Source organism: Guyanagaster necrorhizus, assembly GCF_019112545.1.
Source record: "Guyanagaster necrorhizus MCA 3950 unplaced genomic scaffold BT62scaffold_1, whole genome shotgun sequence".
In the NCBI taxonomy this organism is placed as follows: domain Eukaryota; kingdom Fungi; phylum Basidiomycota; class Agaricomycetes; order Agaricales; family Physalacriaceae; genus Guyanagaster; species Guyanagaster necrorhizus.
This window is the reverse complement of record NW_025064880.1, coordinates 1837101-1861677: the sequence shown is the minus strand read 5'-3', so window position 1 is coordinate 1861677 and position 24577 is coordinate 1837101. Positions and strand designations below refer to the sequence as shown.

At 48.5% G+C, this 24577-nt stretch overlaps 7 protein-coding genes across 7 annotated transcripts; 3 read left to right on the top strand and 4 right to left on the bottom strand.

Moving 5' to 3' along the window:
• Window positions 1-90: 90 nt before the first annotated feature.
• On the bottom strand, window positions 91-3576 carry BT62DRAFT_925558 (uncharacterized protein). Its single transcript, XM_043184843.1, has 16 exons — window positions 3446-3576; window positions 3377-3382; window positions 3238-3323; window positions 3168-3187; window positions 3054-3111; window positions 2614-2997; window positions 2203-2559; window positions 2116-2154; window positions 1882-2063; window positions 1669-1828; window positions 1498-1615; window positions 1206-1441; window positions 1017-1153; window positions 934-957; window positions 298-885; window positions 91-247 (listed from the first exon to the last, which is right to left on the bottom strand). The coding sequence occupies exons 1-16, from the start codon at window positions 3522-3524 to the stop codon at window positions 190-192; spliced, it is 2532 nt and encodes an 843-aa protein (XP_043046514.1). The 5' UTR covers window positions 3525-3576; the 3' UTR covers window positions 91-189.
• A 1179-nt stretch (window positions 3577-4755) lies between these two features.
• BT62DRAFT_880107 (initiation factor 2) lies at window positions 4756-6971 on the top strand (the record flags this gene model as incomplete). The annotated part of the gene is made up of 6 exons (XM_043182612.1): window positions 4756-4924; window positions 4978-5037; window positions 5090-5795; window positions 5853-6397; window positions 6460-6768; window positions 6820-6971. The coding sequence occupies 6 exons, from the start codon at window positions 4756-4758 to the stop codon at window positions 6969-6971; spliced, it is 1941 nt and encodes a 646-aa protein (XP_043046513.1).
• A 98-nt stretch (window positions 6972-7069) lies between these two features.
• BT62DRAFT_880317 (chord-domain-containing protein) lies at window positions 7070-8501 on the bottom strand (the record flags this gene model as incomplete). The annotated part of the gene is made up of 8 exons (XM_043182622.1): window positions 7070-7240; window positions 7296-7403; window positions 7447-7569; window positions 7629-7736; window positions 7790-7813; window positions 7875-8231; window positions 8284-8370; window positions 8418-8501. The coding sequence occupies 8 exons, from the start codon at window positions 8499-8501 to the stop codon at window positions 7070-7072; spliced, it is 1062 nt and encodes a 353-aa protein (XP_043046512.1).
• A 1602-nt stretch (window positions 8502-10103) lies between these two features.
• Window positions 10104-11492, bottom strand: BT62DRAFT_977494 (uncharacterized protein; the record flags this gene model as incomplete). Its single annotated transcript, XM_043189282.1, has 6 exons — window positions 10104-10406; window positions 10458-10639; window positions 10687-11080; window positions 11145-11236; window positions 11288-11389; window positions 11444-11492. 6 exons carry the CDS (start codon window positions 11490-11492, stop codon window positions 10104-10106), a joined length of 1122 nt encoding a protein of 373 aa, XP_043046511.1.
• A 1285-nt stretch (window positions 11493-12777) lies between these two features.
• BT62DRAFT_999046 (uncharacterized protein) lies at window positions 12778-13367 on the bottom strand (the record flags this gene model as incomplete). The annotated part of the gene is made up of 5 exons (XM_043190768.1): window positions 12778-12814; window positions 12867-12919; window positions 12980-13060; window positions 13112-13142; window positions 13357-13367. 5 exons carry the CDS (start codon window positions 13365-13367, stop codon window positions 12778-12780), a joined length of 213 nt encoding a protein of 70 aa, XP_043046510.1.
• Window positions 13368-13878: 511 nt separating this feature from the next.
• BT62DRAFT_977493 (WD40 repeat-like protein) lies at window positions 13879-15356 on the top strand (the record flags this gene model as incomplete). The annotated part of the gene is made up of 11 exons (XM_043189281.1): window positions 13879-13983; window positions 14036-14064; window positions 14118-14190; window positions 14242-14354; window positions 14413-14453; window positions 14517-14623; window positions 14670-14747; window positions 14800-14921; window positions 14977-15125; window positions 15185-15262; window positions 15319-15356. The coding sequence occupies 11 exons, from the start codon at window positions 13879-13881 to the stop codon at window positions 15354-15356; spliced, it is 933 nt and encodes a 310-aa protein (XP_043046509.1).
• Window positions 15357-16812: 1456 nt separating this feature from the next.
• Window positions 16813-24250, top strand: BT62DRAFT_925554 (NADPH-dependent glutamate synthase). The gene is made up of 15 exons (XM_043184842.1): window positions 16813-17607; window positions 17678-17889; window positions 17940-19323; window positions 19374-20674; window positions 20729-22431; window positions 22487-22671; window positions 22723-22783; window positions 22842-23003; window positions 23054-23268; window positions 23325-23377; window positions 23432-23506; window positions 23564-23748; window positions 23800-23879; window positions 23935-24022; window positions 24082-24250. The coding sequence occupies exons 1-15, from the start codon at window positions 16916-16918 to the stop codon at window positions 24139-24141; spliced, it is 6456 nt and encodes a 2151-aa protein (XP_043046508.1). The 5' UTR covers window positions 16813-16915; the 3' UTR covers window positions 24142-24250.
• The last annotated feature ends 327 nt before the right edge of the window (window positions 24251-24577 follow it).

Sequence of the window (24577 nt, the reverse complement as noted above, 5' to 3'; positions counted from 1 at the left end):
GCGACAGACACGACGCGACAGTCACATGATCAATAAATTCTATATATAGCGCGCACGTTGTGAAATTTCGAGTCCTGGCAGCTCAGAAAACTGGCAAATGATACATTAAAGTTCTATGGAAAGATTGAGGATAATACAGAACTAATTGTGATACACATAGGTTTTAACCAAAATAGTGCGCCTTCACTGCTATTCAACGTCATTCTCATGAGAGACGCCATCAAGGTACGCCATCCAGTCATACAACCTATAGGGAAACGTCAAAAGCTGAAATTGACAAAGAGAAAATTGACTGACTCGAACCCATTCGGAGCATTTGACCATACAGCCATGGCGTTATCGTCAAGCTGCTCCGGAATCAACGTACCTAATGGTGACAGAAGATCTCCATCGCTATTCGTTGGAAAAGAAAAACCCTGTGGCACGCTCGATGGTACATTCATGTTGTATGACGCCCCAGCATTATACGCCGAAGTAGTCGCCGCCCACTGTTGACTCGGATCCCGAATCTCGTCGGTGAAGCTCACCAAACCGTGAAGTGGCATCTTCCCCAGATCAGCGCTATGCATCGGTAGGTCGAACAGATGATCCTGTGAGGTATATGGAGCATGAGATGGTCCAGCTATCGGATTGGATGCTGAGCCTTTCGTATAGGCCTGTCTGGCTGATTGCTGCGGATGTGTACTAATGTCCCCAGAGTCAAAAACAGCGAAGCCGGGCGCAAATGGAGACATCTCCTCTGATGAATCGTTCTGAGACCGATTTGAATCGGAGTCAGAAGCCGTGCCTGTTATATCATGGTCGCGCCCTCGTTTTTGCGCGGGTGAAGAATCCTGCTGAGGTAGCGGCAAGTCGGTAGCATTAGCCAGCTGATACATGATATCCCTGAAAAGAAGGTTATTAGACTGATAGCTTCCATTAGCATGTTCTTACCATAATCGTCCAGCCAAATGGTAACTGTAGGGTTTGAGTGAGTGGATCAGTAGGAACACAGACACGTAGGAGATCCAACTTACCTAGATTCCATATCGTTCAGCACCTGCATACACTTGTAAACATCCTGCATTTCTTTCTTCGAGTTGAGGGCAAGACCTGACTTTTTCCCTCCCCAAATGTTCAGTAACAGGACGATTCCGGCAGCGAAGGTGTCAAGCTGAGACAGTCAATAAGTTATTAAGAGACCCAGCTGGGGAGACTCTACATACAAGACATCCAGGCTGAGCCCAAAATCCACCTCTTCGTCGTTGTACATCTATAAGATGACTCACTGAACGAGCAGCATTCGTGCATATCGCAAGCGATGGATATTGTGATGGGCTTGAATTTCGTGGAGATGGTATGAAGGGCCGGTGTATGAGGATTTGAAGGTGGTAGTACGAAGTGTACAGGCATACAGATTGATTGAAGAATAGTTCATCCTCACGATGGGGGTCCCACCGAACTGGGGGAAAACGTTTTCGGCTGACGATTGAAAGTGATATTCAAGCAGGTGCTTACGATGCTCAGGTATCGAATCTACCCATTTATTCAACGCGGAATCGAGCTCGGCCACAATATGCTGTTCCCACTCTTTGCCGACGAAACCTAAAAGAACTTTCGACTTGTTCGGGCAGTACTGTAAACAGAGGCCACATCAACTTGAGAATAAGACTATAACAAATTACTCACTATAGTGCGTAAACAGGATCCAAGTAATTGGTTCAGCCTCAAGGTTGTATTAAAATAAGCTATTCTAGACGGTCTTCCAGGAGGTTGTTTGAAGGCTTTCTCGGGATCTGGATTTTCCCAATATTCGTCGTCACATTCGATGAGAAAGTCGACATCGATGCTGCAATCGGATAATGAAAGGGAGGTTGTGATCCTGACATGTAGATCGCTTACTCCTCATCATTTATCCCACTTGGTCGACCCAATGCACAGCTGGCATCTCGATCCATTGCCACTAAACACCAGAACGCCCTTTTTACCATCTCGCTCTCCACAGTGGGCGGACCGTTCCGTTTCCTGTGCGCTCCGATATCTTGAGCTTGCCGTATCCCCATTCCGATTACTGTCCAGCATGACTGTGGGAATATAAGTATCCATGAAACAGCCTTGAAGGAGAAAAGAGTTTTCCTGTGGTGAAGACGTGCCAAAGATGAATGATCCAAACAACTATAAGGATGTTAACCGTCGGAAAAATACGAAAGACACTAGCCTCACACAATAAAACTGCAGATCATGTATAGTTGGCAGTGCGAGCAGTGACCGTCTCGTGTTTTGCACCTGATTGAACCATTTCCAACCACTTGACTGCTTTGAATCTTCTCCGTCGAGCAATACTCGGGGGTCATCAGATAGCCGCGAAGCGTTAGCGCACACCAACAATACAACAGCGCCAAACATCTCATCTCTGAGATGGAGGTTATCTTTGACGCACCGTCGGAACGTAGGTCCATGGAGACATGGGAACGATATGTCGTTCCTATTTAAAAATATGTCGATCAAATCCGCTAGGAGATCGTCTGGCGGGAACGTGTATGTGCATATATAGGGCGGCGCTGTGTCGTTCCATTCCCACTAGATCATCTGTAAGTTCCAAGAATGCGGCAGCTGTGTTGGATGAACACTCACAGATCGTTTCGTCCTAAATTCCGGGCGCATTGCATCAAATAAGTTAGATGGGATCCATGAATCTTCATGGTTCACATATCCATGTTTGAGATCAATGACTGTCTGAATAAGTTGTATGCTGCTGGATTTGCCAAAGAATCGGTACACGGAATCGTCTCGCACTTCAAGTCGTTGAAAGTCGTCGGAGAGTTTCAAATAATCGTCGCACTCCTCCTGCTTTATGCTTGACAAATCATTAGTTAAATTCTGGGAGCGCCCTGTAGCAGCCAGTTCTTTCAGAGGCATGAGAGGTGAGCTTGAATTGTGTGTGGAAGGCGCGGAGGTAGAGGAAAGCCCATCGGCACGCGAGGAAATACGGCGGGAATCTTCTCCTTCATGAACAAACTGACGTAACACGTTGAGTAAGAGGCAAGTGGACGAGGAAGTATTCCTAAACGCACATTGCTCATTACATTATCCTGTCTCTGGACTCTTTTATCTGGCCAAGGCTCGATATTCCTTGTAACGAGTCACGTTGGGCAGGAAGAAGACAGAAAATTTGATACGGGACGAACCCCTTTGATACTGTACGCTTCTGTGTGATAACATTAGGTCCTCGTTATATGTCGGACAAAGAAAACGCACTTGGGCTGCTTCGAGGTACGTGCATTCCGCATCGTACAATCTACAATTGGAGCACCGGTCACTTCCATCCATTTTTACACCATCGCCTAGTAATTCACACTATAAATTGAGGCATCCAGAAGATTTTGGTTAGCCATACAGCGTACTAAAAATAAGCAGGAGACAAAAGTCATATTGATGAATTAAAATCAAGAAAATATGGGCGTACTTTTCTTGCGTCGACAAAAATCGCATGCTCTGTGCAGTCTCCTCTTCTTGTAGATGTAGTCGTCCTCGTTTCCCAACATGGAGTCAGTAGGAAAAGTAATGCAGACAGTGCAGTGCCGGCTTTCGTCATCGTATGCCGCAAGGCGAGTGACTCCACGTGGATTGACGTCTGAGGAAATTGCGGGCCGGGTCGGGTTGTTCGAAATCTGCTTGGAAGAAAACTGATAATTATCTAGTAGTGTTGACTTCAGGTTTCTAAATATCTGCCATCTTTATCTTTTGTTTTTCTTGTGTCTGGGGCAATTGGACATGCATATAGGTGAAACAAACCAGAAAATAAGAGTAAATTCCCCAAGTTGGTAAATTTGATTTAGCCTCATAACCAATTTCGAGCCCTTCCATTATTTCCTCGGACTGCATCGACCAGGTATCGATCGTACTCCTGCTTCCAGTCACGTCGTAGCGGGTCCGTTCCTCTACTATCCTCTATGCATTGTAGACGACATGCTTTTCCCAGCGTCTGTCGAAGATGTATTCAGACCCGACAGTCGTCGACTGCAGCTAAGCTGAAAGTTCGTGTCCTGTTGTTCCCTGCCAGTGCACGTCCTTATTTCTTGTACTCAGGACACAAAGTGGGACATCTCTTCGTCAAATGCCAGTATTCATAGGTCTTCGACCTCGCCTCTGATGGGGAAATGGGCACGGCAGCCGTCAAGTATACCAGTACCATCTACTGCGTCCACTAATCCACACTCGTCTTCACCGGGTGCCTCGAAATGGACACAACCACCTCAACCACCGCAAACGTCAGGATATGTTCGCGGTGGGAGGAGGGTACAACAAAGTTCTGGCAGCACAACTCCGACGCAGACTGTCGATTGGATGAGACGTATTCCTAGCAAACCATCGGAAAGGGCCACCGTTCAGCCAACCATTCAGCCAACGTTTGCTCCGGTACGGGAGAAGGTGAAACCCTTGTCGTCTGTCAGCCAGCGCCAGAGGGATCTAGGACAAGGAATAGAACGAGGACTTGCCCCTCATCAAGTCCAAAGGCTAGACGCGACTTCGCCTACACGAAAGCGAGATTCCGCGCAAAGTAGGCCTCCGGTAGCATTATCTAAAGGAAAGGTTGAACGAAAGGTTGAAGCAAAGGTTAAAGCAAGGCCTGACGAAGTTGGTCTAGAGGAAGAAGAGGAAGTGTCGGAAGTGGAATATGAGCCGGAGGTCGATGACGGGCAAAGTCTCAGAGATCAGGAACGATGGCGGAGCAAGCATCAGCGGTATGGAGAGCGGGGATCTATACTGAAAACAATGGGCTATGTTCGACCTGCTACCACTGAACAGCGCACCGTACCAGACGTCAAGACAGTGAAAAAAAGACCGCGGAAAGCTGTCATCGAGAAACGTGTTTCCCCGGACATTTATATTCCTACCATGATATCCGTTGGTTCATTATCCCAGTTGTTGGATGTTCGCCTAAGTAAGTCGCATTGCCACGCCCTGAAGGACGGGCTCATTTATCCACCTTTACAGCAACCTTGCAACGTGCCATGCGAAGGGCAGGAATGGAGGATCAGATGTCTTATGATTATGGTATGCAGCGTCAGGTCCTCTTATCCGTTATTCTAACAAACGAGTGCCACAGTTCTCACCGCTGACTACGCTGTACTACTCGCAGAGGAATTCGGACGAAATCCAATTGTCGACGATGAGCTGGCCTTCAATCTCTACCCACCCCCTCCACATCCTGACCCGAGCTCTCTTCCCATCCGTCCGCCAGTCGTCACTATTATGGGTCATGTCGATCATGGAAAGACGACGCTCCTTGATACCTTACGTTCCACATCTGTCGCAAAAGGTGAAGCGGGCGGGATTACCCAGCACATTGGTGCCTTCTCCGTTCCTGTTCCTGGTACAAAAGACACGATCACGTTCCTCGACACTCCTGGGCATGCAGCATTCTCTGCGATGCGCGCCCGTGGTGCCCGTGTTACCGACATTGTCGTCTTAGTTGTGGCGGCTGATGACGGTATAATGCCGCAAACAAGGGAAGTCATTGGACTAATACAGAAAGAGAAGGGTAATATTCCGGTCGTCGTTGCGATTAACAAGGTCGACAAGCCAGGCGTCGATGTCGATGCTGTTCAAAAGGCATTGTTGGCGGCGGACGTACAGCTGGAGGAATTTGGCGGAGATATTCCTTCGGTACAAGTGTCTGGGTTGACTGGAAAGGGTTTGCCAACACTCGTGGAAACATTGTCTGCCATGGCAGAGATGCAAGAACTTCGCGCTGAGGGAGATGGTCCCGTGCATGGATATGTTCTAGAATCGCAAATGCAGAAAGGACTTGGGTGAGTGCATTATCTCTCTTGCTAGTTATAGAACACGTTCAGAAATATTTTCGCAAGTGCTGTGGCCACAGTTTTGGTGCTTCGTGGCTGCTTGAAGCCAGGTTCTCATATCCTAGCAGGGCTTAGTCAAAGCAAAATACGAGTCATGTCTGACTCAACAGGAAAGGTTGTTAAAGCTGCTTACCCTGGTATGGCCGTGACTGTGTCTGGCTGGAAAACACTTCCAAACGCGGGAGACGAGGTGGTTCAGGGCTCTGAAAGTGACGTGAAGAAGGCCTTAGCCAATAGGGTTAGGCAGGCGGAGATCGAGGCTTCGTTGAAAGACGTGGAGGCTATCAATAAGGCTAGGAGAGAGGAGCGGGAGCGGCGGGAAGAGGAGGAAGCTGCCGCGGAGGCAGAGGAGGCAGCACGAGAGCAGAGACCTGTTGAGACTGGACCAAAGGAGTTGAAACTGGTCGTCAAAGCAGATGTCAGCGGTAGTGCGGAGGCAGTAGTGGGCGCCATCCACGGGATTGGAAATGAGGTTGCAACGAGTCGCGTCATCTCTTCTTCCGTTGGCGATGTATCAGAGTCGGATGTCATGATGGCGAAGGCTGCGGGAGGTATGCCTTCCCATTTTCAAAGTCTTGTTTGTTGTTTGGCTTTTCTGATTCTCGTCCTGTAGGCACAGTTGTTGCGTTCTCGGTCAAAGTGCCCAAGCCTATCGAGGCCATCGCTATCCAAAATCAAGTTCCGATCTGTTCCTCAGGAATTATTTATCGATTGGTAGATGATATCACGGCCCGTGTCGTAGATCTGTTACCAAAGATTTATGAGACCAGAGTTACCGGAGAGGCCACTGTTTTGCAGCTTTTCGACATATCGATGAAGGGTGGCGTAACGAAGAAGGTTGCTGGATCTCGTGTAGTTAGCGGGCTGGTGGAGAAAAATAAAACGGCGAAGGTGGTGAGGAATGGAAAAGTTATCCACGAAGGTCAGCTCGATGTCTTTGTGATTTCCGTGCATTTTCTCACGTACTTTTTAGGTACGGTGGACACAATGCGGATAATGAAAAAGGAGGTCACAGAAATTCGTAAGGGAACGGAATGTGGACTCGGTCTGGCAGGATACTCAGATCTCTTACCGGGAGATACGATTCAAACGTATGAGACCATAGAAAAACCGGGCGTATTATGATATTATGGTAGGGACCTTGTGTTATTATCCACGAGCTTAGAAGAATGTTTTATTATAGATCTACATCTATTACGAATACAACTAACTCATCCCACCGTTCACCCTGTTCTCACTTGATTCGATGCATCCAGAATGATTTCTTTGCCACCAATAGTTCCAGTTCGACCACCAACCCCGAAAGTAACGGCGTAATTGCCGATTCTTACTAGTTCACTTTTCTCTAGGACTGGCCAACTTCTCACATCCTCCTTCTGGAGGTGGAGCTCAACCTAGAAAGTGAAAAGTTAATCGCGTATAGGAAGCATCAAATAGTGAAGGGCAGACCTTGGTTCCCATGATTTGGAACGTCGATGTGTCAGCGTTTATCGGACCCACGAGATCGAGGGTACGGGTGAATCTCTTGGTATCTTGGAACAGGATGTCAAGGATCACCTGAAAAAGTATGATTAGTATAGAATGATCTGGACAGGATTACTAGATATACTTTGTCGCTTCCAAAGATTATGGTGGTCTTGTCTTTATCGGCTTTCTTGGCGTAGATGGAGACATGCACCTTGTCTACTGTCTGATAATGCTCGATACGACACTCCGTTAGGGTCTGTGTTCAAAGCAGCAGGAGATCCAATATATGCTGGCTGCCAAAAGGATATAACGTACTGGTCCGGGGGCTGCTTTAACGGCAAAAAGGTGGCGACCTGTTTTGCACCCCTCAATTTTGAGAAACTCTTCAAACTCGAGGACGCGACGTTTGCAGCAGAGATAGCCCTAATTGGGGAGACGATTCTCAGAAGCACTTGGCCTGGCTGTAAGTAATATACCTTGCTGCCTTCCCTAAATATCGGCTATGACGCGAAAAAAAAGTCAGTCAGGTATACGCACATCACGAGCTTAGCGGGTACGAACCGGTGAGGGGTGATATATGCAGACGGTTCCCTCTCCATTGCCATGTCTGTTAAATTCATCGCTTACGAAGAGTTTGCCACATCCTTTCCTTAAACACTTGGTTCCGACTGGGACTGGTATGGAGAGATCATCCTCTTCCTCAATGACTGGCAGAGGCGTTTGCATGGAAGCAAGAGCTTGAGAAGTTGGCGGCTTCGATTCCAAATGAGGTGAGGTATTAGTAGGTGCCGCGTCCGAGGTGTACACTTCCTTGCCATCCTCGGAAACAGATACAGTAAGATTGTTGGGGTTGGTGGGCGCCTTTGAGGGTTCAACTTTTGGCGCATCGTTCGTGTGGCGTTCAGTTTTCATACATCCCTAGTAGATGCCGATTGGTCTACGTTTCAGAAGCTGCGGCATGGATACATACAGGAATCTTCATGAATTCATCGAACTCTAGCACCGGTTTGTTGACATCAGAGCAGCAGGACCACGACTTGAGTCCTTCATGGAATACCTACTTTACATTAGACTACTGGGTGCAGAAAAGAAGTACTGACTTACTGGGGCACCTGGATGGAATATGCACGCTTCATTGCCATCTTGAGTAAACTCTTTATTGCAACCTTTTCTTGTGCAACGAGGCATTTCGAAGCAAATAAATTAGCAGAAGAAGTAGGCTTAGCACCCGGAATGTGGACAGGCTGTTGTTGGGTGGAAAGCGACACGGTAAGCGAAGTAAAAGTGGGAAAATGTTGATTTCGAAATTTCGATGACGTAAGCATCAAACCAGGCGTTCTATGTGTACAGCTGGCCCTTAACTTGAAACTAAAACGAAAAATCGAGGATGAAGTGGAGAGAAGGTGTGCAGAAAGTCATCAAGCAAGAGTAAAATACTAGGATAGAAAATTGGGTCATCGCAGAAAAATGCGGAAGCCCCAAAAATGCACCGAGAGGTTGAGGCCTTGAGGCAATGTGAATGTGATAATGGTGGCAGAAAAACGATCATTTTAGGGCTCAATAGGTTCTGCCGATTAGGTTGTATTGGAGATCGTGTCAGTAGTTTCGCGGCTCGGTCTTTCCCGCAACTGCAAAGTGCAGACAAGAATAAATGAGAAGAGAAGTCGAAATCAGTTGTGCCCGTGCCACAGCTACCGGGTTTGCCTGGCGTTCGCGCGAGCAGTCAAGTGTTCGTGCCACAGCAGCCTGAGAGGAAAGGTGTGTCACAAAATATCAATAACAAGATCAAAATGAGCTTTGGTTCGGATTCCGGATTCCGGATTCCGAAATGTCACCGAAGAGTAATGGATGTCGGTCAACGTGTACAAGGTCCGAACCACATTAGATGAGAGCTTTCCTACATCCTCGTCGGACATGGCATGCACAGCTCCAGATTTCTCACTGAGATGAAAGAAGTATTTTCAGTGGATAAAATGGCTTTACGTCCCAAGTAATACATCTTGTTAACTCCGCGATTACCACCGAACGAGGTTTCAGGACCTTGGGTGCCAATGCGATGGCGCACCCAAGACTGATTGCGATCGACTTGCGAATGTCAACGCGTATCAACACCCTGCATCGCGGATAACCTGTGCAAAAAGTACCGCGGTCTGGCAACGAGTGCTCAAAGATTCCTCTTCCAACGCTCCCGACAGTAAGCTCTCAGGCGTTATCGGAAGACCTCTCGGGTTCCACCCGACTTTGTCTCGTTTCGCGAAATGAAAGATTGATTCCTCATGGTGGCCGATAACCGAACGTCGCCTGAGAGTCCGGATATGCAGAGCTGGCCAGTGTCATAGATATAACATTAATGTTTCGTAGACACGTTCATAAAAGGTTCGTCGGGAATCGGTCTGCCTTTGTGAACAGGAAAGAGGCTGATGGCAGCAAATGAATAGACGAAGCGCGGTTTTCGGACGTCCGATCTCAGACAAGCAGAGTGACAAAGAACAGAAAGGCGTTGTCCACGGGGGAGCTGCTTTTATCATATTCGTTCTGATTCCATGCCAAGCCAGTAAGGGTCATAAACAACAGCTGCATTCATAAAAGGTCTTCGGATGATGGGGATCTGAACAAAACACTCGGACCACCACCACCACCACATGATAGTCCATGACGGTCGGCATTCGGCAGGTATGGAGCTAAGCTCTGCCTGTAGTATGAAATACGTGCCTGCGTAGTATGTCATCAGTAAGAGGATGCCTGGAGATCAAGTAAACGATACCATACATATTTGGCTCCGAAGAATGACTATGAGCTACTGTAAGTTTCCCAAACTAAGAAGCCCACGCCCCATGGTCCGACACGACCCAAAGTCCTTAACATGGTATTCAGGCGAAGCTGGGAAGGACTCAACGAATGAGAGTGGTCTATCACTCTGTACGGATTGCGGAAAAAGTAGGCGAGACCTTCTTCGCGAAATTTGTCAAAGAGGACTATGAAAGGCGAATGTTTCCCGCCGGCGTGGCCAGACGAAAAAAGATCCAGTTGCACGGTGTGTCGTGCATTATCCCAAGGTCGTCCAACGAATTCATAAGCCAATCCAGCTACAACCTGAAAGTAAATCATCAACCTGAATTTGATTCAAAGTAACGGGCAGCTTACCCCTCCTGTAACAAGCGTGACACCGTGCATAGTCCTTGGAAAATGCCTTGCAAGTCTGTCCTTCCGTTTCTCGCTCAGCGACTCTATCGCAAGTTTTGAAGCGATTAGGTTATGTGCGGCTTCTTTTACTGAAACGGAAATACGTCGCGTGATTTCGAAAATCGAGAAAAACAATGCGAACCCTGCGAAGATGAGCCAGTGAAATAACAAACGTTAGAAGACGACGTACCGCACATATCCTTAGCGCAGCCCCATCCCCAGCCGTCCCATCCGCGCCCCGCCATGTCACCTACGTCTCTCATCCAACTTCTAACTTCACGAATCTCTTCTCTGGAAGCTGAGGGAATCAAGTGCGTGCCCCGAAATACTTCCTTCCACGCATGCGACCATGAATGATAGACGCTTCCGCCTTCTAGAAGTAGCCGAACATTTTCCGCTGGCGCAGCGACCACAGCCTGAGCGCCCCCTGCAATTGCCCCCGACAGCGCCGCATTCACAATTGGATGAGATCCAAGGTACGGTTCGAGGGTCGCAGAAGCTTCCCCATAAGTCGTCCAGAGAACGGTACCTAGGACAGCATTTACCATCATAGGTGGTATGAAGTGTTTAGGAATCACCAGGAACTGGACGGTAGTATTATAGATCAAATACATTCAACGTCATGGATTTAAATTATTTGTTACTCACTCCTTGGTCCTTGACCAGCGACGACAGAAATCGGTGATTGAGAGACGAGCCATCCTTCTCTGCCAATCCTCTTAAAATTTGCCATCCGGAGACTGAGAAATGAAATTGCCACGTATTCTAGAAGAAGGGCAAATTTACGCTACCTTTCGACGGTCGAAATAGTCTTACAGGTCTTGAAAAGTAAAGTGCCATACCCCTCGTAACCGTACGGGCCAAAGCTGCTTGCAAATTTCCATGAGGTTCCTCTAGAAGAACAAATTAGATATGAACGAAATGAAATTGAGCAAGAGGTCACGAACTGTTGGAGGCAACGTCTGTTTGCTCCTTGCCAGCATCGGTCTTCACCATGAACGGATACCGACCATTCAAGGTCAATTTTATGTCCTTGTAGATCCCACAGGTCAGAACTTGGTGCCTACAAATGGAACTCGTAGGAGGAGAACTTCGGCACACATCCGGCAAGTCAAGAATGCCGAATTTGAATACGCAATTTTGTCAGTGTTGATGCTAACATCCAAGTTGTGCGGTACCGTTTCCTTCCATCTCTTCTTCCTCGTTACTTGAAAGATGATCCTGTGTAATATTGGTGAAAGGGAGCTCCCTGGAGCTGATACTTCCTGCCGCGGCTTGGTAACTCCCTCAGTAACTGAGCGTCGCAAATTTGAAATCTACTCGAGATTTGCAAACATCCGATGGATCTTTCACTCTTTGTGGAGGGCACTCTTCTATAATTCACACTTTTGACAAAGTGAAGAATTCCGGTTATTCGCTGTGCCGCTTCTTTTCTGCCTTGGAATGTTTTGTCCAGAAGTTCCTCCCTGGCTAATCACACTTTGCACTGGCTGCAGTGCGTCCTACTTTCGTCAAATACCCCAAATCGCTTGATGCTGCTATCGGACCATGCCGCCGCATCCCCATGGGGAGGGTTCTGTATAGTAAGTCAAATTTCTCAAGGACATTTTTGAAGTCGCGAGGAGCTGAACTTTTTGCACATTCAAACAGTCAGGGTCAGTAAACCACGAACCCTTTCCCGCCACCTGTGGTAAACGACATACTAATCCAATAATGACTAGCCGATCAAGTGTACATAATTATTCCTGGGATTAAATGCGGATTTGGTCCGACATAATTGTATATTTGTCGAAAATCCTGGGGTTGATATTTGACGTCCACGACAGCGAGAAGTCATGATCGTGCGACTACTCGTTCAATATGTTATGATGCTGATTGGTTCCTGTTGCTCAGGACGACTGCAAACTGCCTTAGGATAACTACTGAACTTCATCCGCATGGTCTTGAGCTCATCTTGATAGGCTATTACTGAGTGGGAAAATGCGGTGGCACTGGTCTTCCAGATCAGAAATCCGCGCAACGACATGAGGAGAAAGTCTTTATAATAATATTACTTGAGGATCTCTAATCTACGTAGCGTAAATCTGATGAGCTTGCCACATGCGCAAATAAATTACTGTGTGAGTGGAAAGTAACAGGAACTTGTGCGCGAAGTAATGGTACAATGTGTATGTGCCTGAAGAGAGAGGAATCCGCTATAACCCATGAGAGAAAAATCCATGCCAAAGTCCCAGAGACATAATGCAGAGACGCGAAAGGCGAAGTCATTCTAACGAATCGTTTAGCTGGGGTTGGGATCTAGAGTGACAGCTGCCACACTAGTCCAAAAGGATGAGCAAGTTGAACATATCATAGAGTGATGGGACTTACGGCAGGGTGATGGTTCGTCCTGCGTCACTGTTAATAACCACCATCAGCGAGCCCTGTGTTTAAAAACCGCTCGCATCGTAAAGAAGTGGAGGGAGGAGACAAATGCCACATACCTCGGCCGTCCGGGTTGTGGATTGGATGACCCCTTTGATGACTTGGCCTCTTGTGTCCCAGAAGAAAACATGGCTACCAACCTGCATAGCTTCGAGTTAGGTAGAAGAGTGCACAGAAGAGTGTGTACGCACTGGCATAGAGTTCATAGCCAAAATAGTCGAACTGGGAGACAATAGAGTGAGAATGCCACTGCCTTTTATCTGAGACCAGCATAATACGCAGGGAGTACTTAGCAAGCGCTGTGAATCGAAGTCAGACCAGATCGGTAATAGGAATTGGGGGAAGAAGGCCCTCGAAAACTTAACGAATGAATATGGAATTTCATTTGAGATATGAGAAGCTAGTGTATGTGAATCTCGGGAGGTTATCTTCGTACGCCGCTGCCATGTCGGTTATGAGGGGTTTTGTGACGGTGGGTCCAAGTTTATGGTCCACGCAATCGATCACGCACCAACCGGATGGCTGGCCCAATCAAGATCAAGGTCCCAAGGAGGTACAACTTGTTGTCCAGGGCTTAAACGTAATATCGTAAAATGCAGGAGAGCGGCACCATCTCACGACTTCATTATGTATATGGGGGAGATCAGTGGCCCCAAAGGTGCAGTACTACTACCGGTTTTCCAGAGAAGTGACAGAGTCCAGAGAAAAAGTACGAAAGAGTAAAGTCTCGGCTGGTTGGTGAACCATATACTAGGATGGGAACTCCCAGTCAAAAAAAATAGCATCCAGATTGGCGAAGAGAGCCTCGGATGTAAATTGGACATTTTTTCCGGTGACAAAAATAGCAAATATTTGTTCCTATTTGCATGAGAGGCCATTGCTCGTAGCCTCGTACTTTCACCTCGTTACAATAATGCCGGCTCCATCTTCAACGTCCAAGGCAGCCGCTGCTAGTGACATGTCTGTCATTCTGGTTACAGGGTCATACGACCACGAAATTCGTTTCTGGGAAGCTTGGAGTGGAATATGCTCTCGAACCATTGCTCGAACTGGGGAATCCGGTGTCCGTGCGTTTTTCGATACGTGTTATTGCAGTGCTCATACCTTGTCATTAGCAAGTAAACCGCCTCGCGATATCCCCAGAGTAAGCCATCGCTCAGCTCCCTTGTTTTTGACCCACTTATATGGACCCTTCAGCAAGCGACTTCTCGCGGCCGCGATACATAAGAAGGTCACCGTTTATGAAATATCCAACGCGACCAACGAGCCTGTAATTATCTCATACATGGTCTACCATGTATTTTCGACTCATTATAGTCAGCTCGTAACTTTTGATGGACACACCAAGAATGTGACGTCCATTCAATTTCACAGCGAGGGAAAGTGGCTGGTGACCGGAAGCGAAGACGGTACTGTCAAAATATGGGATCTTCGGTACGATATTGAACCCTTATTTTCCTCGCTGCTTTTGATCCAATTCCTATTCTCTCAGAAATCCACATTTACATAGAACATACGATAATACCGCTCCTGGTAAGGCCCTTTCTCCCTTTGGTTCTGCGGTCCCTCGTAATGATTTCTCCTCCGTTTTCCCAGTCAATGATGTTTGCGTTCATCCGAACCAAGGTGAATTGATATCGTGCGACCAGGCGGGAAGCATCAAACAATGGGATTTGTCCGAGAATATATGCTCTCATGAACTTGTAGGTTGCTCGCGCCGTTCATGTTTATTCAACTACCTCTTTGCAGACTCCAGCAGGTGATATACCTATGCGATCGGTGACTCTGGCTTCCGATGGTTCGTGTTTAATCGCCGGTAACAATAAAGTGAGTCTGTATAAACAGTAATTCTACAAACTTCTCATCCTGCCGTTGCAAGGGTCAATGCTACGTGTGGAAGTTAAATGACGAGGCTTCTGGCCTCCCACGCTTTCAAGCAGTGACAACCTTCCATGCTCACAACAAATATCTAACGCGTTGTCTTCTCAGTCCCGATACGAAGTAAGTATCATCCCCCTCGTTTTGATGTGGAACATTCATGAAAGTGCCGTACTAGATGCCTAGCGACCTGTTCCGCCGATACCACTGTGAAAATATGGTCTATCTCTCACAACCTTGAGTTCAGGCAGGAGAAGATCCTCACTGGACATCAGCGGTGGGTCTGGGATTGTGCTTTCAGCGCAGATTCGGCCTATCTTGTCACAGGTACGTTAAGCTAATTCTATTTCGTTGTTTTGGGTGTGACTCAAAATTACTTCTCGGAGCTTCCTCCGACCACTCCGCGAGGCTTTGGGAGATGGCATCAGGAGAGACCGTAAGGCAGTACAACGGCCACCACAAGGGTAGGTTGCCAATCAGGAGCGGTTTGGCCGGCAGTTGACGTCTTCTCTGGACATAGCGGCTGTTTGTTGCGCGCTTCACGATGGCGCCGGCTAAGCTCCTATCACGCGTCATCCCAGTCTTTCGGCGTTCCACTCGGTACAGTACGGTCCTCTGCAGTACTTCGCAGATCAACTGGAAACTAGAGACGAGATTAATGGAGGGCTGCCCGATTGCATCTCTCCATATCAGCTTCAGGTTGTTAGTTATTGGCTCTTGTGGATGCCTCGTGTATGCAATAGCCAGTTCTAGATCGGAATCAGCACGTAGGCCAGCCTCCCATTATTACTGATCCGTAAAAGTGTTAGAGGGCTCGAATCTGATAACGCTCATCAGCCTAAGGGTGTGACTGAAGCTCATCGGAAAATTTCAGATTGATCCTATCTCCCAAGTCCGATGCATCTGAGCAAGAGGGAACCAGAATAACAGACAGCGTGCAATCTTCAAATGCGAGCGACGTGGTTCCGCCCAGAACGGTGTGTGAGGGAAGCGTTGTTAATACAGTACGGTGCGATCCCATGTATTAAAGCTTCCGTCTGGCATACGTGTTAAATTTTCCACTTATTGAGAATGCATGACTGAGCGTGGCCTTTAACTTGGAACAGGTTTCGGCAGCTATATTGATTCATACCTGAGTCCTGTTGACATGAAATGACCAAGACGTGGTCTCAGGTTCTTGGGCGCTTGTCCCTGAGGCTGAGGTATGCAGGGACATCTCGAGGCCACAATCAGTGTCACGCCATCGCCTTATGGATTATCAGACATGAATTCAACTCTATCTCGCCATTCTGCCGGATATGGTATCTTCGTAGTATTGCGATAACATGGAAGGGAGGACTTGCTGCGGACGTCTGAAATGAAGAATGCGTCATGATGAAGTCAGTCCCCCGAGGGTTCAATTGGAAGACCTGGGTAGAACCATACCAAGTATTGCGTGTGTCGGGGTCTGAGTTGTACACCCCAAATCTTGAGGAGCTTTTACGCTGAGACCAGTATTTACATCCGGTATTTTTTTTTGCATGTCATTAGGAGTAAGTAGGGAATATATATATGGATCAGGATGCTATTGACTCGCGGGAGAACTTGATAGAGATATCTCGTCAAATCTCTGTAATTTCCCCGCATTCAAGACTCCGACTGGGTGCTCGAAGCGAGTATGCACGTTCCCAAGAACGTGCATACGTAGTGTAGCGAGGGGGAAGGATGCAAGGCAAATTCCAGCTGTAGTATCCGAGATCAACCGGCATCTGAATCCTTGATCCCTAATGGTGATTGTCCTAGGCTGCCATTTATTTAATTGTCGCCCGTCCAACTAGCTCTCTGGCTGCTACACATGATCCATCCGAGTTAGCCATCTACTACAGCAAGCCACATGAGCAGTTGACCACACGGTTGAAGGAATGCCGCATGGGCCGTCCTTGGCCGAGGCCCAAGAGCCAATCAGATTTCGCCGGTTTTTCGGTCCTGCTCGGCCGAGCTCTGCGGAGGAGTATGTGTCCGCGCCATCCGTTCTTCCCTCCCTTCCACCAGGACCACTTTGCAAATTCTTTTCAACGGTCCCTTCATATTTTTCCTCCTCTTTGACCAGCTACCACCAGTATCCTCTTGTTAGTTCTATGGCCAGTGTTGCCGTCGCTACTCCCCCTTTGTCAGATCCTTTCCCCCTAGTATCCGAGTCTGCGTCTGCAGAAAATATTACTGGCTTCTATGCCGTCGAACGTGATCCCAATTCTTGGGCAGGGGCCATGCCCGCTAACCAGGGTCTGTACTCCAACGAGAACGAGAAAGATTCCTGTGGTGTAGGTTTCCTCTGCCATATCAAGGGGCAGCCCAGTCACAAGATCGTCTCTGATGCTCGACATCTACTCTGTGCGATGACTCATAGAGGTGCTACCGGTGCTGACAGCAGAGACGGAGATGGAGCTGGTGTGATGACTGCCATTCCGCACGAGTTCTTCAAAAGAGAGGCTGAAAGAGACATTGGCTGCCTTCTTCCTGAGCCCGGCGAGTATGCAGTCGGCAACGTTTTCTTCAAGGCCAACGACCCCGTCCTTCTCCAAACTCAACAGGCCACATTTGCCAAGATTGCCAATGACCTCGGTTTGCGAGTCCTGGGCTGGCGAGAAGTCCCTACTGATGGAACGATACTCGGCCCAGCAGCAAGTAGCAAAGAGCCGGCTATCGTTCAGCCATTTGTTGTTCTTCGAGCTCATTATGGTGATGGTAGCGTCAGCCAAGGTGGGACTTTCGATGCAAAATATTTTGAGCTTCAGCTCTATGTTCTTCGCAAGCGCGCGACTCATAGCATGTTTGTGATTTCGCTCTTATGTGTTCTCAGCGAAGCTTATTGTATTTCGGACTTGTTTTATCATCTAAAGTACGCTTGCAAAAGGTTTTTACGTTTGTTCGCTATCGTCAAAAAACATCGTATACAAGGGTCAACTTACCCCGCCGCAAGTGTACAACTATTACCACGATCTCAACCATGTCTTATATCGCGCCCACTTCACTCTGGTGCATTCACGTTTCTCGACGAATACGTTCCCCAGTTGGGACCGGGCACAGCCTATGAGATGGGCGGCTCACAATGGTACGCCACCGGAACTCGCTTGCAATACAGCTTTCTGATCCACGTCAAAGGTGAAATCAATACTGTTCGAGGAAACAAGAATTGGATGCGCGCTCGAGAAGGCGTGCTCCACTCCAAGAATTTCGGCGATCAACTCGAGCAGTTGTACCCCATCATAGAGACCGGCGGATCCGACTCTGCTGCCTTTGACAACGTTCTTGAGCTTCTCGTAGTTAACGGTGTCGTCACTCTTCCTGAGGCCATCATGATGTTGATTCCCGAGGCCTGGCAAGGCAACGAGAACATGGAACCAGGAAAGAGGGCATTCTATAACTGGGCGGCATGTCTTCAGGAGCCATGGGATGGCCCTGCACTGTTCGCCTTCAGTGACGGCCGGTTCTGCGGTGCGAATCTTGATCGCAATGGTCTTCGACCCTGCCGATATGTCGTCACCAGCGATGACATCATGGTCTGCGCCTCTGAAGTCGGTGTTATATCTGTTCCTCCCGAGAAAGTCGTACAGAAGGGCCGCCTGAAGCCAGGTCGCATGCTGCTTGTTGACACTAAGGAAGGAAGGATTGTCGACGACAAGGAGCTTAAGAGAACCACTGCTTCCAAACAGAACTTTGCTTCTTGGGTTGAAGCCCACGTCCTTCACGTACCCAACATCATGAAGCGGGCCCGACGTAGTCATGTTGTTCTTGAGCCTGTCCTCGACGACTCGCCTCTTAGCAGTGACCCGAGGCTATTGGCGTTTGGTTTCACTGTCGAGCAGCTCAACCTGCTCATGCTTCCTATGCTTTCCGACGGAAAGGAAGCGTTAGGATCAATGGGTAATGACGCTCCTTTAGCTGTGATGGCCACCCAACCTCGTCTTATCTATGACTATTTCCGTCAACTCTTCGCTCAAGTTACGAATCCTCCCATTGATCCCATCCGTGAAAACATCGTCATGTCTTTAGAAGCGTACGTAGGTCCGGAAGGCAACTTGCTAGAGATGAAACCTGAACAATGCCACCGTATTATGTTACCCTCGCCTCTCATCTCCATCGAGGAGATGAACGCCATGAAAAATCTCAAATCTGCCTACGGTACCTGGCCGTCCAGAACTATCGACATCACATTCCCGAAGGAAGAGGGTCTTCCCGGCTATCAGCTTGCTCTAGAGCGAGTCTGCAGTGAATCCACCGAAGCTATCGATGATGGTGTGAAGGTGATTATTCTCTCGGATCGAGCGACAAGCTCTGGTCGCGTTCCCCTTTCAGCCCTGATTGCCTGTGGAGGCGTTCATCATCATCTCGTTCTTCAAAAGAAGCGTGCTAAGATTGCCTTAATGGTGGAAACTGGCGAAGCTCGTGAAGTTCACCACCTCTGTGTTCTGGTTGGTTATGGTGCTGATGCTATTTGCCCATGGTTGGTGATGGAGACTATACACAAAGTTGGGCGAGAGAAACTGTATGCTTTTCGGTTCACGGTTTGTTTAATTTCACTCATCTCATTCTTAGTATCAAAGACGACAAAACGGTTGCTGAGCTTCTGGATAACTACCGACACTCTGTCGATAACGGTATTCTGAAGGTTATGTCAAAAATGGGCATCTCCACGCTGCAGTCCTACAAGGGTGCCCAGATTTTCGAAATCCTTGGTTTGCACAGTCAGGTCGTCGAACGATGCTTCATCGGGACCGCGAGCCGAGTCCAAGGGACGACCTTTGATCTTCTCGCGATGGATGCTTTTGAGCTCCATGAACGTGGCTGGCCAACTCGTGACACCATCATCCCACCTGGTATGCCTGAATCAGGTGAATATCATTGGCGTGACGGAGGTGAAGCCCATATCAACGACCCCACGGGCATCGCCAACCTTCAGGACGCGGTAAGGGAGAAAAATCAAGGTGCTTACGATGCGTACTCTCGGAATGCCGATGAACAGGTTAAGCGAGTTCAATTACGTGGACTACTAGATTTTAGATACGAACACGCCACCGCTATTCCTATCGAACAGGTTGAGCCCTGGAATGAAATCGTTCGTCGATTCGTCACCGGTGCCATGTCATATGGGTCTATCTCGATGGAAGCACACTCTACTCTTGCCGTCGCTATGAATCGTCTCGGTGGAAAGTCCAACACTGGGGAAGGAGGTGAAGATGCAGAACGGTCACTTATTCTCAGCAACGGCGATACCATGCGCTCGGCCATTAAACAAGTTGCGTCTGGAAGATTCGGCGTTACATCCAACTATCTTGCCGACGCAGACGAGCTCCAGATTAAGATGGCGCAAGGTGCGAAGCCTGGGGAGGGTGGGGAACTACCAGGACACAAGGTTTCGGGATCTATTGCACGAACTCGTCATTCCACCGCCGGTGTTGGCCTAATATCTCCTCCTCCACATCATGATATCTATTCCATTGAGGACTTGAAACAACTCATCTATGATCTCAAGTGTTCGAATCCTCGTGCCCGTGTTTCCGTGAAGCTGGTGTCAGAAGTCGGCGTTGGCATTGTAGCAAGTGGTGTCGCGAAGGCGAAGGCAGACCACATCCTTATTTCTGGACATGATGGTGGCACCGGGGCATCCCGATGGACGGGGATCAAATATGCAGGTTTACCGTGGGAACTGGGTCTGGCGGAGACACATCAGACCTTGGTATTGAATGACCTTCGTGGCCGAGTTACTGTCCAAACCGATGGCCAGATCCGAACAGGCAGGGATATTGCCATTGCTTGCTTGTTGGGTGCAGAAGAATGGGGTTTCGCTACAACACCATTAATTGCGATGGGTTGCATCATGATGCGAAAATGTCATCGTACGTTAAATATACTATTCGCACGTTCATGTTTTTATTGACGTTTCCAACCAGTGAACACTTGTCCTGTGGGTATTGCCACCCAAGATCCTCAACTCCGTGCCAAGTTTGCTGGCCAGCCCGAACAAGTCATCAACTTCTTCTACTATCTTGCGGAAGAATTGCGCGGTTACATGGCTAAGCTCGGTTTCCGTACTATCAACGAGATGGTTGGACGAGCGGATATGCTCAAGGTCAATGAGAAGATGCGCACACCTAAGACTGCGCACCTAGACCTTTCTGCCCTCTTGAAACCAGCTTGGCAGATGCGTCCCGGTGCAGCGACTTACCGTGTCCGCTCACAGGATCACAAGCTGTATATCCGACTGGATAACAAGTTCATCGATGAGTCCGAGCCGGCTCTCACCAAAGGCCTTCCCGTCCACATTGATTGCGATGTCACTAATACCGACCGTGCCCTGGGCACTTCACTGTCATATCGCGTATCTAAGTCCTACGGCGAGGAAGGCCTTCCGAAAGATACTATTCATGTACAAATGCGCGGATCCGCCGGCCAGGCATGCGGTGCCTTCCTTGCGCCAGGTATTACTATCGAACTGGAAGGCGATGCAAACGATTACGTCGGCAAAGGTCTTTCTGGAGGTCGTCTGATCGTATATCCGCCTAAGGCATCCACATTCAAGGCTGAAGAGAACGTCATCATTGGAAACGTTTGTTTGTATGGCGCTACGTCCGGCGAAGCCTTTATTCGTGGTGTCGCTGCCGAACGTTTCGCGGTCAGGAACTCTGGCGCCAATGCCGTAGTTGAGGGCACTGGTGACCACGGGTGTGAGTATATGACCGGTGGACGAGTAGTTGTACTTGGCACAACTGGGCGCAACTTTGCGGCAGGAATGAGCGGGGGTATCGCCTATGTCCTCGACACCGCTCACACGTTCGCCTCAAAAGTGAACATGGAGATGGTTGAACTCGGCAAAGTCACCGATCCCCGTGAAATCGCCGCTCTGCGCAGTCTCATCGAAGATCATCGTCATTATACTGGGTCTGAGGTGGCTGACCGAGTGTTGCACGATTTCCACCACCTTCTACCCTTGTTCGTCCGCGTGATGCCGCTAGATTACAAACGAGTGTTGGAGGAGCAAGCGGCACGTCAGAAGGAAGAAAAGATGAGGCAAAGTGTTATTGACCTCGTTCCTTCACGGACAGCCAGCCAAGTCGATTTGGCTTCTGAAGGCCTGGAAGACATTCTTCTGCCTAAGGGTCCTCTGTCGCATTCTCTTCCAGTCACTCCCAAGTCTCGTCACGAGCCTTCCGTAGTCGACCTAGAGGACTCTGTCGTGGACGATTCCTCAACGAAGCTGCGTCTGAATAAGCTAGACAAAACTCGTGGCTTCATGAAGTATAAGCGCTTGGGGGAGGCCTACCGCCCTCCTCGTAAACGTGTCAAGGACTGGAAGGAGATTTCTACTCGTTTGACCGAAAGCGAGCTCAAGTATCAATCCGCCCGCTGTATGGATTGTGGCGTACCCTTCTGTCAGTCCGACACCGGTTGTCCTATCTCGAATATCATTCCCAAGTGGAACGATCTCGTCTTCAAAGGCCAATGGAGGGATGCACTCAATCGACTCCTGATGACCAACAACTTCCCAGAGTTCACTGGACGGGTGTGCCCTGCCCCCTGCGAAGGAGCATGTGTTCTAGGAATCAACGAGCAGCCTGTCGGCATCAAGAGCATTGAGTGCGCTATCATCGATAAGGTAGATCCCGCTTTGCCGTGGGTACACGTTCAGCTAACGATTTGTTTGAACTTAGGGTTTCGAGATGGGCTGGATGGCTCCGAATCCTCCTTCCTTCCGAACTGGCAAGAGAGTCACCATCATAGGATCAGGCCCCGCCGGATTGGCTTGCGCCGATCAGCTCAACAAAGCAGGTCATCTAGTCACCGTCTATGATCGAAATGATCGCTTTGGAGGTTTGCTGATGTACGGTATTCCCAAGTGAGTTGTACGACCGTTTTTTATTGCATCATTTCTGAATGTTTCTACCAGCATGAAACTTGACAAGTCCATTGTTCAGCGGCGTATCGACCTCATGACTGCTGAAGGCATCGTGCGTTTTCCGTGACGTACCTGCATACTGCTGCGATCTTACTTACATATTTCTGCAGACCTTTGTCGCGAATGCGAATATTGGGTTTGACATTGATGTGAACACGCTTCGGGAGGAGAATGATGCTGTTGTTCTTTGTACAGGCGCCACATGGCCTCGGGACTTGAAGATTCCTAACCGCGAAGTGAATGGTATCCACTTCGCCATGGAGTTCTTACAGGTATGTTTTGAGGGTAGGAAGAGACGAGTGTATGTTGATAATCTGCGCAGCTCAACACGAAGTCTCTCCTTGACTCTGAGCTCGAGAATGGTAACTACATCAATGCCAAAGGCAAGGACGTCATCGTGATTGGAGGTGGTGACACTGGAAACGATTGTATCGGAACGTCGATGCGCCACGGCGCGAAGTCTGTCACGAATTTTGAGTTACTGCCCAGGCCGCCGGTCTCTCGTGGGAGGGACAACCCATGGCCGCAATGGCCTCGGTAAGTTCATTGTCCGCTCCTTTATGGCAGGTTGAACTAATGGGGTTCAATGCCAGGATCTTCCGCTCTGACTACGGTCATACCGAAGTTGCTGCCCACTTTGGAAATGGTTAAGTCATCCGATCATTTAATATGGATATTTTTGAGCTGATCATGTGAACAGATCCTCGCGAATACTGTATCTCCACTAAGGACTTTGTCGTTGATGAAGAGGGTCAGCTCAAAGGTTTGAATACCGGTACGTTGGAAATACATTCAATCTATTTGGAAATTAGGCTCAAAATTGCAATGACAGTTCGCGTCGAATGGACCAAAGATAGTGGCGGAAGATGGAAGATGGAGGAAGTTCCTGGATCTGAAAAATTCTTCCCTGCACAATTGGTCTTCCTGGCGCTCGGTTTTCTGGGTCCTCAGGCTGAAGTTATCAAAGCTTTGGGGCTCAAACAGGACGCCCGTTCTAACATCCAGACACCATTCAAAGTCAGGCACTTCTTTTTTTGGTTTATGATTGCAAATTTAGCCCTTCTACAGAAATATTCGACCAACGTCGAGGGTGTCTTCGCTGCGGGTGATTGCAGACGTGGACAGTCCTTGATCGTTTGGGGTATCAAGTGCGTTATGACCATTTTATGTATGATATGGATCTCACGTCAATAATCCCATCAGCGAGGGTCGTGGCGCTGCTGCCGAAGTCGACGGATATCTCAGTGCAGGGTCTACCCGCCTTCCAAGTGCGGGAGGTATTAAGACACGGGTAAAACATAATGCGACTTCTTTTTTCAACCTCAGCGACGCTGACTTTGATGATTCTAGTTTTTCACACCGCCCCCCACCAACCTTGGAAAGTCTTTTGAAGTTTCTGTCAGCGCCTGATATTCGCACGATGAAATGACATATCCAAAAGGATGCTATATATTCTGGGGTGAACATGTTGAAGATTTGTAACGATTGTACAACTATCTTAAGTACCTTATTTTTTCGGGGCGACATTTGCGATCAGCCTCTGGGGTTTCTTATGAAATTCCATAAAAATCTGTATTTTACAGTACATTGAAGTCAATACCGAGCAGTTGTCTAGTATGCCGCGACAAGTCCGAAAAACGTTGCCGCCGCACCAAAGTCGCACCTCATGCGGGTATTCGGACCGCTATTTGGTGGAGAGGGTCCTGCCAAATTCTGCATGTCGCCGTGGTCGCCTCATTGAATCCTCTACGCACTGTCCTTGAGGCACCTTTTGACACAGCTTTTACAACAGTCCACTTCTTCTCCATCTTGGGTCGACTAGGCCGACTCTCAGTCCGTCACCATG

Excerpts from the sequence above, each read along its gene's own strand:
- BT62DRAFT_925554 (XM_043184842.1), top strand. The coding sequence starts at position 16,916 with ATGGCCAGTGTTGCCGTCGCTACTCCCCCTTTGTCAGATCCTTTCCCC. Across the intron at positions 23,004-23,053 it reads TCGCCATGGAGTTCTTACAG|CTCAACACGAAGTCTCTCCT; the intron begins GTATGTTTTGAG and ends TAATCTGCGCAG. Across the intron at positions 23,378-23,431 it reads TGCTGCCCACTTTGGAAATG|ATCCTCGCGAATACTGTATC; the intron begins GTTAAGTCATCC and ends TCATGTGAACAG.
- BT62DRAFT_925558 (XM_043184843.1), bottom strand. The coding sequence starts at position 3,524 with ATGTTGGGAAACGAGGACGACTACATCTACAAGAAGAGGAGACTGCAC. Across the intron at positions 2,998-3,053 it reads AGGATAATGTAATGAGCAAT|TTTGTTCATGAAGGAGAAGA; the intron begins GTGCGTTTAGGA and ends GTGTTACGTCAG. Across the intron at positions 1,442-1,497 it reads AGATTCGATACCTGAGCATC|TTCGGTGGGACCCCCATCGT; the intron begins GTAAGCACCTGC and ends GTTTTCCCCCAG.